This window comes from Phascolarctos cinereus, unplaced genomic scaffold (assembly GCF_003287225.1).
Source record: "Phascolarctos cinereus isolate Bilbo 61053 unplaced genomic scaffold, phaCin_HiC Scaffold_9;HRSCAF=440, whole genome shotgun sequence".
Taxonomy (NCBI): Eukaryota; Metazoa; Chordata; class Mammalia; order Diprotodontia; family Phascolarctidae; genus Phascolarctos; species Phascolarctos cinereus.
Genome location: NW_027556402.1, coordinates 265136094 through 265152495, shown reverse-complemented (window position 1 = coordinate 265152495; position 16402 = coordinate 265136094). Strand labels below are relative to the sequence as shown.

General features: G+C 46.7%; 1 protein-coding gene across 5 annotated transcripts in view; it reads right to left on the bottom strand.

Annotated features, from left to right (window-relative positions):
* DEAF1 (DEAF1 transcription factor) overlaps window positions 1-16402 on the bottom strand; it is a 51117-nt gene that overhangs the window by 16100 nt on the left and 18615 nt on the right. For 3 of the 5 annotated variants that reach the window (XR_013483812.1, XM_020979380.2, XM_020979381.2), the window contains exon 10: window positions 10932-11179. Coding sequence is in view for 2 of the 5 variants with exons in the window: in XM_020979380.2 (XP_020835039.1) it covers window positions 10932-11179 (248 nt within the window). In the remaining 3 variants the exon portion in view is untranslated. Of the gene's footprint in view, window positions 1-6083; window positions 6208-9473; window positions 9701-10931; window positions 11180-16402 lie in introns of all 5 variants that reach the window. The other 2 variants (XR_013483814.1, XR_013483813.1) reach the window with 2 other exon arrangements.

Here is a 16402-nt window from a genome sequence, read left to right as displayed (position 1 = left end):
TTAATATTAAAGTAGGGGCTTACTCTCACTGACTTTTGATTAGACTTTCAGTAGGAGATAAGGAGGAAAAAACTACGAGGTTCTTTCTGCCTTCACAACCCTGGCCAACTTGGACACACTGCAGAGATAAAGACAGACAAGAAAAGGAAGGGAATCTTTTTCCAGGTTTTTAGAGAGTTACGGAATTGTAACAGAAGTGTGATTTCCAAACTGTGGCAGCTGCTAGAACATCTCAGTGGATTTTTGGAGGTTTGCAGCTAGGATTCCAATGAAGCCCAGACAACCCCTCTCCCCTTCCTGGTGGGCAATAGTTGTGTTGTTCTAGTAGAAGTTGATGCCCCTACTAGAGAACAAGCAGAGATGAAACTAGTTTTAAATGACTTGATAGAATTTAATTGTTTAGGTGAACTCATAGCAAAGTCACCTAAATTGAAATAGACTCTGCAGCTCTAAAAGTCAAAGTACAGCATATCTGGAAATCTGTACAGATTTGGTAGAATGTTAGATGACTGACAGCAAAGGTAAAGAGAAGGGGGGAATCCAAGTGTAAAATGAAAGGTTCGTTGCAAAATCAAAGTCAACTGGAGGGATATAAAAAGGAAGGGAGAAAGTTTAAGCAAGTAGGGATGAGAGGAGAACAGGCTGAAAGCTAAAGAAATTGGAGTCTGCGAGATGGCACAGTGGATAGAGCACTGGCCTTGAAGTCAGGAGGACCTGAGTTCAAGCCTGGCCTCAGACCAAACACTTGACACTTACTAGCTGTGTGACCCTGGGGAAGTCATTTAACCCCAACTGCCTAAAAAAAGGGGGAGGAGGGAAGAAATTGGAGTCTCTTTGCACAGACAGTGTGAATGGGAGGTCTGGAGTTTGGAAAGGAGTGTGAGAAAGTTTTGATTCCACTGAGATAAGGATTAGAGAAATTGTTTTAGAGAAATGCCTGTTAGAAATTTCAGGCAAACTGTACTCTATCAAGTAATAACTTTTACCAAATTGAAACTCTTAGAAGTAAATCTGCAGCATGAAACTCCCCATCCTTACAGCCTTGAGGATTCCGGAGGCGGACAGGAAGGTGAGACTGCCATGCAGAGCCTCTCCCTCGACCCCTGAGGGCTTGCTAGGATTAAAAATGAAAAGAATAGTAGCCCCTTGGGAAAGGTGAGACTCATACTTTGTTTGCCCCTCTCAAAGATTCCTGGAGGGGTTAGGTTAAGTAAGAACACAGAGGAAACTGATTTGGTTCATTGGGTGATTTTAAAGTAACCAAAAAGATTTATGGGATGGTGAAAGTGTCACTGTGAATCTTTGAAAGGGAGCTAACTGAAAGCAGTGGGCTCTGAAATTTGAGGTGCTGGCAGCTAAAGGCCCTGGGGAAAATTAAGATTTTGAATGCTACCATTAGTGATTATAAATTCAGATTTGATTTGGTCAAAATTCGTCCTGAAACTAAATCATAATGTGGTCTCATTTACAGTGAGATGCATTCTCCTATTAGGATAATTGTGGTAAATCAGAACTTGATGCAAAATACATTTGCTACTTGGCATTAAGGCAATAGGTTTGGAAAAAGCATGGATCAAGAAAACATGAGTTGAAATCTAGTCTCAAAAATTTATTGACTGTGTGACCTTAAGCAACTTACTTCACCCGTTTCCCAAAGTTCACTTCCCAGGGCTGTTTGTGAGGATCACAAGGCATCATAATCATAAAGTGCTTAGCACAGTGCCTGACGAATGGTAGGCACTATATAAATATTGATAAATATAAGTATTGGTCTTGAATGTAATCAGTACAGAATGCCGAAAGTGATTAAAAATAATGATTCTCTATGGAAGACAGTTTGGAAATGCATTCACCTGAATTACCAGTCATCTGACTGGTTCATGTTTTAGACACATGGTATTGCATATGTTATTACTGTGTTTCTAAATTTTTTTTCTTATATTGTGAAATCTGGGAAACCAATGCATCAGAAATGCTGATCAGAAAAGTAACTTCTTTCAGATTATGAATTAAGCTGCTAAAAGAATGTGGTCAAAATGCTTGAAAACTGTAAAATATTTAATGGAGCACATTCTGCTGTAAAATGCATTATAATAATAACTTACTGTTGGGAGAAAAAGTAGCAAAGTCCTCTTTATGTTGTCCTTATCAGGAAAGTTCCTTGGGACTTTCTACTTGGGCAAGGTCCTAAGATTTTATCAGTCCTGCTGACTGCATGTTATAAAATTCTAAAGCAATAAAGTTTGAGAAACTAGGACCACCCCCAGCCAAAGCTGGGAAACTTAAAAGTTTCTTTATAGTAAAGAGTGAGTTTTATCTGAGATTATATGACCATCACTTATGAAAATTATGAAATTGTAACTGTTGATAAATAATATGTACTGAAGTTACATCTTTGAACTTATTAACAATAGACCTTAGAGTCAAAGATTTCATTTTACCTTAGGAGTTAACAGGCATATGAATGTGTTAGTCTGGAGACTAACTGTAGTCAGCGTTTTCTGGGGTTCTGAGTCAACTATCAGGAATTCACTGTATATGTGAAATTCCAAATGTGGTTATTCTTAATGAAGGATAAATGAACTGTCCCTTATATGGATTTATCGTTAAATGTTGTTGCAACATGAGAAAACAGTAATAACCTAGCCCTAAGCTGTGATTAGTGAAATTTTGCTATTTGAAGTAAAATCTTGTGGGACTGTAATTTGATACGGTTCTGACTTTTGATTACAGATAGGATTGTCTGAACTGTCATTAAGCCAACAGTCCACCATTCAAGGGAAACATCATGTGCTACACAAAGGGAATGAGGTCTGAGAACTGCTACAGGTATACCTGGGAAAGTTGAGGGGATGACCTTGTGTAGGCAAAGGTAGGAGCCCCTTGACTCAGTTTCCCCATTGTGCTATTTCCTTTCTGAACAAGTAAGTTTTCCCACCTGGCTAATTCTGAGCCTGCCTTTTGATACCTTATGAATAATGTGGATTTTTCCTACATAATTGGCTATTAACTATAATTCTCACCTGGAATCAAACAAAGCTAAGGAAGGTTTTCCCCTATTATGGCTTGTCAGGTCAGTCTGCGCCAGTGAAATGACAGTTTTGATACTGTCAAAAATATGTCCCTCCTTTTCCCTTTCATAGCAAATTTCTATAATCAGGGCAGGTAAATTGTAGAAATTTTGTCATGTCAACATTGTAATTAACAGATTAAGGCTTAAATATCCGAGTTACTATAACATGGCACAATATAGCTTCCAAATGTTTCTAATGGGCTATATAGGCTTTGAGTATGTTTTAGCAATAAATTCTCAAAACTGGATTAAGAATTTTACATACAAAATTGCATTAATAATTATAAAGAATTTAAAATAATTTTTTCCTCCTATTTTGAAGTTTCTGTGTGATAATATTAAGAGAAGGGCTCTATTTACAAGTCAGGCCCTCGTGGATCCTTTTTTGAGGTTTGAGTTATTTTTCACTACATGAACTAGTTACTGGAAAGGCAAATTTAGAAGGCTGTGTGTACTAAATTGTATTGAGTCTTCTTATTGGCAGATTTTAGCAGAATTAGCTAGGAATCTCTGCACATGACTTGGAAGCAGAGAAGCAGATCTACCAGGAGGAGCCCCCTTCAGAGCTTCCCTGAGAATGAGGCCTATTCTAGAATGTCCAAGGGAAGATGTTTCCAGGGACCAGACAACTCCACGGGACATCTGGAACTCAATATGAAGTGGGCTGACTGAATGAACACTGGGAGCAAGTTAGCAGGCAATAAGGAGACTTGATGGCATGTAATACTGATGATCGTTAACACGTTACTCTGGCTTTTTTGGCTTAGGGTTTTACGTTTGCCCTAACTCCTTTTACTTATTGTTTGGGAACAGGGGCATTCCAGCTTTATATAACTTCACCTGACCAAAACCTGACTTACGGAATAACAACGCTAACTTTTCAACATTCCTCAGGGGGAAATCAAAGGAAGCTTGAAGCCCCTGCGAGGATTTCATTATTACCCTAGTGAACTGCGTAAGAGAGAATGTCCCTGACGCTGAGCTTTCTTGGTTCCCTTCTCTTGTTCTCCTTAAGGGATAGAGAAGATTCTGACTTGGCTTAACTAAGCTTGTTTGACTTTTATGACTCCGAAGGAAACACGGGACTATGAATCTGTAATTCTCATGGCCACGGTGCACTTGTGTCCAGTTGTGGACACTCAGAGCCACTACTGCTCATTCGCTTTGATTTGGCAGGAGAGCAGAGACCAGCAGGATGCAGTTGTTGTCCGACTGTGGCGTGGCACCATGAATATGGTTGGCACCAAAGGGGGGATTGTGGGAAGTTAGCTGTTTGTGCTGGGTCAGCCTGGGAGACTCCACTTCTAAAACCTGGTTAAAAATGCTGACTATGCAGCAGCATAATATGGCGGTGCGCGTGCTACCAAGTCTACCTCCCTATGATACAGTAATGAGGGAGAGGCTGAAGTAACCTCAATCCCAGCTCCTCACAAATTACATAGGCCAATCAAGAGACAAGACAGCACTAACCCCAACCCCTCATTTGAAGCACAGACCAATTGAGATTGTCTTTCTGTCATACAGAAATTGCTTACTCCTGTGTATAAAACGCAGGGCACAGATTGAATCCTGGCTGGCCTGCCCGATGCTTTCTGCCTTGGCATGTTGAATGAACTCCTTTTAACCTTCTCTTCCTGAGTCTGCTTCATTAAGGAGGGCAAGGCCCCAAAGAAGATTTCTTTTAATGATGGCATTTATTTATAATGGATGTATAGATGGTATGTGGGAGGGAAGGTATACGGAGAGAAATGGGGAGGGAGAGAGGAAGCGGGGGGGAGAGAGAGACAGAGAGACAGAGAGAAGGAGGAGGAGGAGGAGGAGGAACAGAGAAGAAGGACAGAGACAGAGAGAGACAAAGAGAGAAGAGACAGAGAAAAAGAGAAACACACAGAAAGACAAAGGAAGACACACAGAGAGACAGAAGAGAGACAAAGACAGAGAAAAGGAGAGACAGAGAAAGAGAGAGAAGAAGGGAAGGAGAGAGGGAGAGGAGAAAAGCCATCAAAAAGGCTCTTTTGGGGCTGTTCTACTCCATTTGTCCGTTCAGATGGTTTTAAGTAAGCTCTGATATTTTAATTTTCGCAATCAACACTGTACTAAGATATAACTATGGAGAGATGAACACAGACAGTCTGTTTCCATTCCCCATGGCCAAATCACCCCACCCCCTCCCCGAATACTCCTCCCTTTCTCTCTGGGATGGCAGATGTGAGAACTACTGAGCCTTAGCACATGTCAGAGGACTCCAAAAAGAGCTTTAGCCAACCAGTAGTTTGCGCTTCCTTGTGAGGCACTGAAGTGGTGTATGCAGGGGGTAGAACACTAGCCTTTGGGCCAGGAGGACCCGAGTTCAAATCCTTCCTCAGAGCCTTACTAGGCAAGTGACTGCTCCTTTCCAGGCCTTAGTTTCCTCATCTGTAAAGTGGGGATCATTAGAGCACCAACTTCCCAGCACTCACGCCCAAACTAATCGTCCTTACCCTAGATCACAGGGTCCAGTCCCTGCCCCCCCCCCAGCACACCCACCAAGTCCTCATCTGGTCTGATTAGAGACCTTCAGGAAGAGCAAGCCCAGCCCACCACTGCTGGCTCCTTCCACTTTGGAGTACACGCCAGTCAGGGGCTCTCCCCACATCTAGCCTGCCCCAGCCGCAGGCTCCTGGCTCTGCCATGTGTACTTCATCACTCCCAGCGACACGGTCTGGGCGGCCTCAGGACATCCCCTCGCCGCGGGAGGCCAGTCTCCTGCAGCCGCAGGGATCCTTTCTCATTTGGCGACTCTGTGCCCTCTGCGCCGCGGCTCCAAGTGACCATCACAGCCTGCCAAACATCTACTGAGGAGAAGCCTCCACTGCACCAACCTCCACCCCTTGGAACAGGCTCTTTTCGAAAACGGGGGATTAGGGGCTGCCACCCAGCCGAGCCCCCCAACACTCCCCTCCAAACCACCTTAAAACAACGCCGAACACCCAATTTTGGAGGGGTACAGCCAACAAAAGGTCGGGGTTACCTATTTTTCCAGTCTAAGAAAACTTGGTCTGGCAGGAGGGGTCTCTGGCACCGGGCTGGAGGCCCGTCTGGAGCCAGCGCCAGCAACAGGCGCTGGAGGAGGCCACACGGGCTGGCGGCAGCAGCTGCAGAGACAGCGAGGGGGTCAGACAACTGGTCAGAAAGAGACTACAGGAAATGCATGGCTGACAGTGGGGCAGTCGGTGCTGACTGGCAACTCTATTGCCCATACGCAGTTCTGGGTCTCAGTTCCAGGGCAGAGAGAGCACTGGCACTTGTGGCTATAGAGGACCATGGGCCCATCCTGGGTGAAGCACAGAGCGCAGACCAGGAAAGCAGTGATCACACCTCTCCCCGGATCACACCACCTTGGAAGCACCAAAGACTTCCTGGCCCCCCCAGAACTAGCTGCGTGACAAAACCTGAAGCTTGGGATAGTGACTTCTTACCCCCAGGTGAGAACAACCCAACTTTAACATGAAATTCAGTCAAGACATGAGCAACAACAACAATGACAGAGAACCTGACCATAAGAAACTACTATGGTGGCAGGGAAGACCAAGACAGAAATGCAAAAGAAGATAACAATGTGAAAACAGCTACACACAAAGCCTCAAAGAAAAATGCTAACTGAATCCAAGCCCAACAAGAATTCCTAGAACAACTAAGGAAAAAGATAAGAGTTATTAAGGAAAAATTGGGGAAAGAAATGAGAGTGATGCTAGAAAATTATGAAAAGAGGATTAACAGCTTGGTAAAAGAGGTGCACATATGCACACACACACACACACACACACACACACACACACACACACACACACAAAACGTTGAAGAAAATGCAGAATTGGCCAAATGGTAAAAGAGGCGCAAAAATCCATTGAAAAGAAGAGCTTAAAAAGAAGAATAGGCCAAATAGAAAAGGAGATACAAAAATTTGCTAAAGAAAAGAACTCCTTAAAAAGCAGAACTGATTAAATGGAAAAAGAGGTACAAAATCTCACTGAAGAAGATAGTTCCTTAAAAATCAGAATGGGAAAAGTGGAAGCTAATTACATCATGAGACAACGAGAAACAATAAAACAAAATCAAATGAATAAAAAAGCAGAAGAAAATGTGAAATATCTCATGGGAAAAACAACTTACCTGAAAAATAGATTGAGGAGAAACAATTTAAGAATTATTGGACTACCTGAAAGCTATAATCAAAAAAAGAGCCTAGAATTTCAAGGGATTATAGAGGAAAACTTCCCTGATATCTTGGATCCAGAGGGTAAAATAGAAATTAAAACAATCTACTTAAAAGAGATCTTAAAATGAAAACCCCCAGGAATATAACAGACAAATTCCAGAGCTCCCAGGTCAAGGACAAAATATTGCAAACAGCCAGAAAGAAACATTTCAAATACCATAGAGCCATAGTCAGGAAAACACAAGATTTAGCAGCTTCCACAGTAAAGGAATGGAGGGTATGAAATATGATATTCTGGAGGGCAAAGGAGCTAGGACTATATCCAAGAATCTCCTACCCAGCAAAACAGAGTATAATCCATCAGGGGGGAAAATGGACATTTAAAAGGCCAGAGACGAATAGAAAATTTGATATTCAAACACAAGACTCAAGAGAAGCATAAAAAGGTAAACAAGAAAGAGAAATCATAAGTTAAATTGTTTACATTCCTATATGGGAAGATGATACATGTAACTCAAGGGGGGGTAAGAAAGAGGGAGAGGTAGAATGGGGAAATTTTTCTCACATAAAAGCAGCGAGCAAAGAAGAACTTTTACAATGGAGGGGAAAATTGGGGGGTGGGGGGCAGATAATGCGTGGACCTCACTCTCACTGGAATTGGCTCAAAGAGGAAAGAATATATACACCCATATACTCAGTTGTGTACAGAAATGTAATTTACCAACAGGGAAACAGGAGGGGAAGGGAATAAGAGACAGGGAGGATGATGACAAAAGGGAGGACAGATTAAGGGAGGCTGTGGTTAGAAGAGAAATAGACTTTCGAGGAGGGACAGGAAAAATAAAAAAGAGAAAGGAAGAAATAGAAAAAAATAGGATGGAGGCAAACACACTGTTAGGAATCATGAATGTGAATGGGATGAGCTCACCCGTAAAATGGAAGCAGAGAGCAGATCAGATAAGAAGCCAGCAGCCAAGGAGGCGCCAGGATTGGGTCCTGAAGGCCATAGGGAGCCACTGCAGTTTACTGAGTGGGAGGTAACACAGTTGGACCTGCACTTTAGGAAAATCTCATTAGTGGCTGAACAGAGGATGGATTGGAGGAAGGAGACACTTGTGGCAGGCAGACCCCCCAACAGCTTTGCCGTAGTCCAGGCACAGGGTGGGGGCTGTGTCAAAGGAGAGAAGGGGGTATATTTGAGAAATTTTACAAAAGTAAAGTCAACGAGCCTTGGTGCCATATTAGATCAGGAGGTAAGAGATGATGAGTCCAGGATGACTCCTAAGGTGTGAGCCCGAGGGTCTGGGAGGAGGGGGTGGGGTCCCCTATAGTGATAGGGAAGGTAGGAAGGGGGAAGGTTCAGGAGGGAAGATAATGAGTTCTTTTCTGGACATATTGAGTTTAAGATGTCTACTGGACACCCAATTTGAGATGTATGAAAGGCAACTGGAGATGGGAGACTAGAGGTCAACAGAGATATTGGGGCAGGAAAAGTAGATTTGAGAATCTTTAGCTTAGAAATGGTAATTAAATCCATGGGAGCTGATGAGATCCCCAAGAGAAGTAGGATAGTGGGAGAAGAAAAGAGGGCCCAGGACAGAGCCTATGGTTAGGGGGGATGACCTGGAGGAGGATCCTGCAAAGGAAACAGAGAGGGAAGAGAAGAAGAACCAGGGGAGCCCGGTGTCCTAAAAACCAAGGAGTAGACAGTGTCAAGGAGGAGAAAGTTATCCACAGGGCCAATGGCTACAAAGAGGTCAAGGGGAATGAAGACATAGAAAAGGCCAGTGGATTTGAATGCTTGTTGACTTAACTTAAAAATTTTGCTCATGTATCTTTTGTATTTATGTTACCTCTGCTCCCAAATGTATCCCTCCCCTCACCTGTCATGCCCTAGAAAGCCATCCCCCCTAACAAAGTATAAAAAAGAGAAAAAAAAACAGTTCTGTGACCCTAACCAGCGTATCTGCTAAGCCTGGCAACGGACCCACAAACAAGGGGCCGCTTTCTCTCCTCTCTCTTGGGCCCAAGCTTGATCGTTACGGTTATAGAGCATTTTCCGCTCGTTTTGTGCACAGCTGATCTCATTTTCTCTAGGTCCATAAGTCTTGCCACACTTCTCTGCATTCATCATATTTAACATTTTTATGCATTACTATTCCATCACATTAATTTACTACAACTTGTTTGGTAACTCCTTACTTTGTGTCCAGTTCCCCCAAAAGCTGCTATAAATACAGGGCCTCCCTCTCTCTGCTTGACCTCCTTGACGTCCGTGTCAGTAGAGGGATGTCTGGTTCAAAGGGCATGGACGTTTTGGTCATCTTCTCAGCATGATTTCAAATCCCTTTCCAGAATGGCTGGACCAATTCCAATCTCGCATCTCTAATGGTCTTTCAGACATCTTGAACTGGACGTCCAGGAAAGGCCTTAAACACAACATGTCCAAAATGGAACTCATTCTCTTTCGCCCTAAACCCTCCCTGCTCCTACCCTGCCTGTCACTGTAGAGGGCAGCACCACCCACCCCATGTCTCAGGCTCCCAACCTAGGAGTCACGCTCAGCTCCTCCCTATTGCTCAACCTCCAAGGCCACCTGATGACAGCTCTGCGGCAGCTCTCAGACGTGCCCCCTTCCACAGCTCTGCCGCCACCTTCACCCCGGTGCAGACCCTCCTCATTGCCCGCCTAGACTATGGTGACGGCTGCTGGGAGGTCTGCCCATTTGCAGCTCCCCCCTCCACCGGCCCTGGTCCAGCCTCCATTCAGACACAAAAGAGATTTTTCCAAAAGCTTGGGTTGGCCCATGTCACGCTCCTTACCCCACCCACTCAGTAAAATCCAGCAGCTCCCTATGGCCTCCTCTGTTTGGCCGTCAAAGTCCTTCAAAACCGCCTCTCATCTGTCTGATCTTCTGGCACCCTCCTCGCCCCATCTACCCTGTAATCCAGCAACACCAGCTTCCTTCGTACAAGACTCCCTCTCTGGACTCCCTGCACTGTCTGCACCCAGGCCTGGAACGCTCATCTTCCTCCCCGCTGCCTGCTGGCTTCCATTGGCTCCTTCCAAGACAGCCTGAATACCACTTCTCACCGGACACCTTTCACAATCCCTGGAAACTACTTCCCATTTACTCTGCATAGATCCTGTTTGTAAGTAATTGTTCACACGTCTGAGCTCCTTGAGGGCAGGGACTGCTTGTGCCTTTCTCTGTATTGCCAGCGTTTAGCATGATGCCAGGCACATAGCAGGCACTGACTGGAGGCACATGGATTGACCAAGTGATGCCCCCGGCTGCTCACAATTCCCACACACTGACACGTACAGACCCATAGAAATACTACTGTTGCATATATGCTCAGAGCCCCCATGCAGACCTATAAATACATTATCTGTATCTACTTATCTATGATTCTATGTAAAACCATCCCCGGACCTGGTTTCCCCTTGAACAGAATGGAATCTCCCAGAAGGCAGGGAGTGTTTCCTTCGGTCTCTGTCCCCAGCACCCAGCACAGAGCCTGGCATGAGAGAATGTTCAACAGATGCTGGCTGGTCATTTTCCACCATCATCTCTGATTTTAAGGAAAGCTGGCCTCATTCAGCAATAACTCGGGGGGTCTCAAGGAGCTGGTTCTCAGCGACCTCTCTGGCCGTTACCTCCTTCCTCTCGGCCTCGGCCTGACCTCTGGCTTGTGCTGCAGCGGCCTCTCGGTACGAGCTGGCCTGCTTGGCCTGCTCAAACAGGGTCTTCAACTGCTGGGCCGTGCTCAGCAGAGAGTTGACCATCTCTTCCAGGCACAGCCAGCTCCGGTGCTCAGTCATCTCTAGCCCGTGGATCACGGCAGGCGATATGGCTTTGGTGGGGGTCGCAGGAGGGACCGCCAGAGCAGGCAAGGATGTCAGCACTGAAAACAGCAGAAGCAAAACAAACCACAGAGGAATTAATGAGATTCTCCACTCAAAACGCCCTCCGAGACAAATCAGTCTGACCCAGAAGAACTGAGTCTGCCCAAGGGAGATGTGCCACCACATGGAGTGCCGGGCACCCCCACGGGCAATGATACCATCCTCGGTAAGCAGCAGACCAGGGACCAAAGGGCTTGCAGGGGTCAGTCGTGACGACGGGGGAGCTGGCCCCTGCCGGCACCTATCAGGACGGCTCCTTCTCTTCCTGGCTGGCACCGTCAGCTGTTTGGGGAGGCTGGGACAGCATCTCTGCTTTGGGGCAGAACTTCTCCATTTCGTCAGACCCTCGGCACCAGGACAGGTCAGACGCCTGCCTGGGAGCCCCACAGGTCATTCAGTCACACCTGGGGAAAACCCCTGAACATCCCCATGACCCACAACCAGAAGAGTATCTCTAAGGAACCCTTGGATATTTCTGGATAGGGAAATGTTTTAGGGATATCAATATGGGGGCCCCATGCAGGACGGGTGGAGGAGGGGAGATCAGAGGCGAGGAGAGCAATCAGAAGGCCCTGCCATGGCCCAGCTCTGAGGGGCTGTAGAGGTCAGATCCACAAGACTGGACAACTGACTCAACGGGGGAAGGGGACAGCAAATCCCACTGTAAACACCCATGATCACTCAGTCAGTCACTTGGAGGCCGTGCACTGAGCTGAGCCAGGTGCCAGGGGCCTGCTACAAGGCACGATGATGCCCTCATGGGCAAGCTGTCAATCTTCTCATGTGAAATGAATGTGACTGCCACCAGGTGTTTACCAGCCCCGTGACAGTGGCAAGGCGCAGGATCTTGGTGACAAAGGTTATCTCTGAGAGCAGGAGAGGGGATGGGAGTGGGACACGGGCAACGGGTGAACTAGGCAGATGCAAGAGGCCAAACGGAGGCGAGAGGCACAGGAGAAAGGGGTCTGAAGGGGCATGGGTTCCCGCAGAGAAGGAGAAGACTGCCCTGTTGGACCCTTGCTGATGGACTCCTAGCCAAGATGGGAGCCTCCGGCCCAAACAGGGACACAGACTAGCCATTCTCATCTGTCCGAACAAGTCCAAGGACAAACCAGCAAGTGACCTCTTCTGCCCCAGAAGGGCCCAAGTCAGCCCCAAGGCCTCGGGCGGGCAATGGTAAAGCAGGCCTCCCCAGCCCCCCACCCCCACTCCTCTGCTACCCCAGCTCTAAGGGGGTGGGGGTGGGGAGCCCGGCCAGCCATCCGGATCCAGAGCTTTGAATCTCAGTAATCCAGGGGTGCCTGACACAGGAGGTGGAGAGCAGCACAGGGACCCTTCAGAGCCAGGGCAAAGGGCAAGGACATCCACTCCGCTCAAAAGCACAGCTTGGCCCTGGCACAAAACCCCAGTGCAATGAGTAAATCTAAGGAAAAAACCAACCAAGGTAAAAATTACTCTAGGTCTAGAGATTCCCCAAAAAGAGTCTCCATAAAGGCCACATGAAGGCATAGAAGTGAAGTGGGGGGGAGGGGAGGGGAGAGAGGAGGGAGAGGGGGGAAGGCTCTAGAATTGGAAGGAGAGCAAACGGCTTGGAAGAGAAAGTGCTAAGCCTTACTTACACTGTGGTCTGAATACTCAAACAGATATCAAGAAAGATTAAAACAAAATCAAAGGACTGAGAAAAATAGAAGACTCATGTCAAAAAATAACTGACTTGGAAATCAGGACTCACAGAGAACAGAAGCATGAGTGGGCTTTCTGAAGACTATGATTTTCTGAAAGCCTGGACGCTGTGTTTCTAGAAACAATAAGTGAAAACGTCCCAGATCAACTAGAAACACTGGGCAGAATAGAAAAAAAAAAAAACACTTCACCAATCACCTCCTGAAGGAACCCTCAAACGGAAGGTCCTAACTCGAACACAACACTCTCACACAAAAGAAAAGCTGCCGCTGCAGCCTCCAGAAAGAATCATTCAAATATCAAGTAACCACAGGACTTGGCAGCTTCTACCATTCCCAAGTGGAGATCATGGAATACAATATTCTGAAAGGCAAAAGATACAGGCTTACAACCGAGAAGAATGATCTGCTGAGGATTACCCAATGGGAGAAAAACGGCCTTTAAAGGCATGGAGGCCTGCATGAAAAGGCCAGGGTGAGTAAGAACTCTGAATACAAACACAAGATTCCAGAGAAACCTAGAAAGGGAATTTTAACTGAGCAGCTGGAAAGGGTTGTAAGATGATGCCCACGAACACTGCCACAGGGGAGAAGAAACACGCGTTCTGTCAGAACCTCCACATCTTCAAAGGGTACTGAGAAAGTTCAATGAGAAAGAGAGAGAGGTCTCCAAGGTGTTGGGTCTGTTTTAGGGGTTTTAGAAGGTACGAGAGAAAAGGGAGGAAGAAGGGGTGGAGGGAGCAGGCACCAAGCAAACCCTACTCTTACCTGAACCACACAAAGGAGGGCTGGATATACAGAGACACACAAGCAGCCTCATGTAGAAATGCCATCAAACAAAGGAGAGACAGGAGGAAACAGCCACAAGCAAAATAAATTTCCTGATGCTGAGAAGGGAGAGGATGGGGGGGTACAGGGAGGAAAATCAGAAATCTAGCATCTGGGGGGGCCCATCAAAGGGGACTTAGGGTACACTGGGAGAGATCCCAGCAGGCAATCAGCGATCAGGAGCCCAGAGCCAGATATGGGGAGTGATACAAGATTTAAAGGGCGGCCACGTTCCTGCCCCACGTACAAGAGGAATATACAGGGATGTCACCGTGCCACGAGAAACAGCAGACGAGATGATGTCTGAACTGACGAAGGGAGAAGGGAGAAGATTCTTTGGGACAGACTCAAGCACCTTCTCACCACCCCAGCCCAGCAGCTCCTGACCAGGAGGGGGAATGACTCAGGCACAGGGCAACATGGCTACTCTGCAGATTCATCTTGTTCAACTGTCTTCCTTCCAACGGTTTTTTAAATTCTCCCTCCCTCAATTTTTAATTGGAGGAAGGGGCCTGAGGGTCACCGAAACCTTTTTAAATGCCTAGGACAGAAAGAGTCCGAGGGAGCACAGACAAGCAGGACAGTTCTGAAAGCAATGTGTGGAATTATTACAAGTACTTTTTTTTTTTTTAAGATTCATGGTTTTACAGACAAGAAAAGGCTTTTATAGTGGAGGGGAAGTGGGGGAAGACGAGAGGGAATGAGTGAATCTTATTTTCATCGGATTTAGCTTAAGGAGGGAATCCCATACACACTCAATTGGGTATGGAAAGCTACCTTACCCTACAGGAAAATGGGGGGGAAGGGGATAAGGGCCAGGGGGATGATAGAGGGGAGGGCAGATTGGAGAAGGGGGTAATCAGAAGCAAACACTTCTAAGGAGGGATAGGGTCAAACGAGAGAATAGAATAAATAGGGAGTGGGATAGGATGAAGGGAAATATACTTAGTTTTCCATGGCATGACTACTATGGAAGTGTTTTGCATAACTACACATGTGTGAGTTGCTTACCTTCTCAATGAGGGTGGGTGGGGAGGGAGGGAGGAAGGGAGAAAATTTGGAATCCAAAGTTTTAAAAACAAATGTTAAAAAATTGTTTCATGTGCAACTGGGAAATAAGATACACAGGCAATGGGGTTTACAAATCTATCCTTCCCTACAGGAAAATAGAAGAGGAAGGGGATAAGAGAAGGAGGGGGAAGACAGAAGGGAGGGCACACTAGGGGAAAGGGTATTCAGAATGCAGCTGTCTTGGGGCAGAGGAGGGACAAGATGGGGAGAAAATCTGGAACTCAAAATCTTGTGGAAGTGAATGCTGAAAACTAAAAATAAATTAATTAATGAATCTTAAAAATAAAATAAAATAAATTTTCCAAAAAAAAAAAGATTCATGGTTTCAAATACAATCTTCTTGTGCTCTGCTATTTATATGGGAAATGCTTTTGAGCAAATTCAGACTAAAAATAAGGACCTGAACGTCAACGCCACGTCAGGAACCCCTGTGAGTAAGGCAAGAAGGGCAGAGTGGCACTCCAAGCCAAGGACTGGGTCACCCCTCCCTCTGTTGCTCCTGTGTAAGAGGAGGCGGTTGTGCACGGTAACAGCAACACTGTTCCATGAGGAACTGGGAATGACTCAGCTCTTCTCGGCAATCCATGATCAAGACAATCCCAAAGCACCGGTGAGAAGCTGACTTTGCCCTCCAGAGAGAGAACCAATGTTGTCTGAATACAGACTGAAGCTGCTATTTCCACTTTCTTTCATTTTTCTTTTAGTTGAGTCTTCCGAAACAAATGAAAGGCAGACCTGCATCTCCCCAGCCACCGATAAGAATGTAGCCCACACAAAGCAGGGCAAGGCAGGGGTGAGGGTGGGGGTCGGGGGTGTCTGTCCCAGGCCCTCTTCTCTCTCAGGGACCTCACGCGCTCCCATGGGATGAGGGTGACGCTGTCACAAGTAGTGCCTCCCATTCTCCCCAGACTTCCCTAATTCTGTTCTGTCCCCCATCAGTGGGGCTGCCTGCTGGGTGGCTGGGGGAGGCCCCCCCACTGACAACTCTGTCTGAGACTGACCCTTCACCTTCCCTAGCGGCCTGTCCCTCCTCTCCACTCCCACAGCCACTTTTTAAAAAAAGTAGTTTCATGGAGAATTTTTATCTTTCTACCACTCACAGGTCCCACTGTGTCCCTGCACATTCCTCCCTAAGAGGAAAACTACCCAGCAGGTCTGCCAAGCATGAGAGGATATGCAGCATTCTGCAGCCACAGGCCCCCACCTCTGCAGAGAAGGAACGTGAGAAAATTAGGTGAGACTAGATCTGTCCAATGCTTAGCCCAAGATGCCAAAGAGACCTTCCAAGGGAGCCAAATCAGAAGATTCATGTGAGCACCTTCCCCTGCGCTGCCACACACCTCACACAGCCTCGGCGAGCCCCCCACGGGCCGGATGAGCCCTCCTTCTGGACTGTTTCGGTCCTGTGATTGCTCTTTGCTGAAGCGACGATGACCCCGGGTGGCACTCAGCACGTCTGAGTCAGGACCACGCTATGACCCTGGGCTTCACTTGGTGCCATGCCCTTTCTGTCCACTTTGCCACAGCACCTGGCCCAGAAAGGGCTCACCCTTCCCCCATTGCTGGAGCGGAAGCCACCGCCCCCACCCCCCCGCCAGGGGGCACTGAGGCCTGGCTGGCACAACACCTGGCGATGCCAAT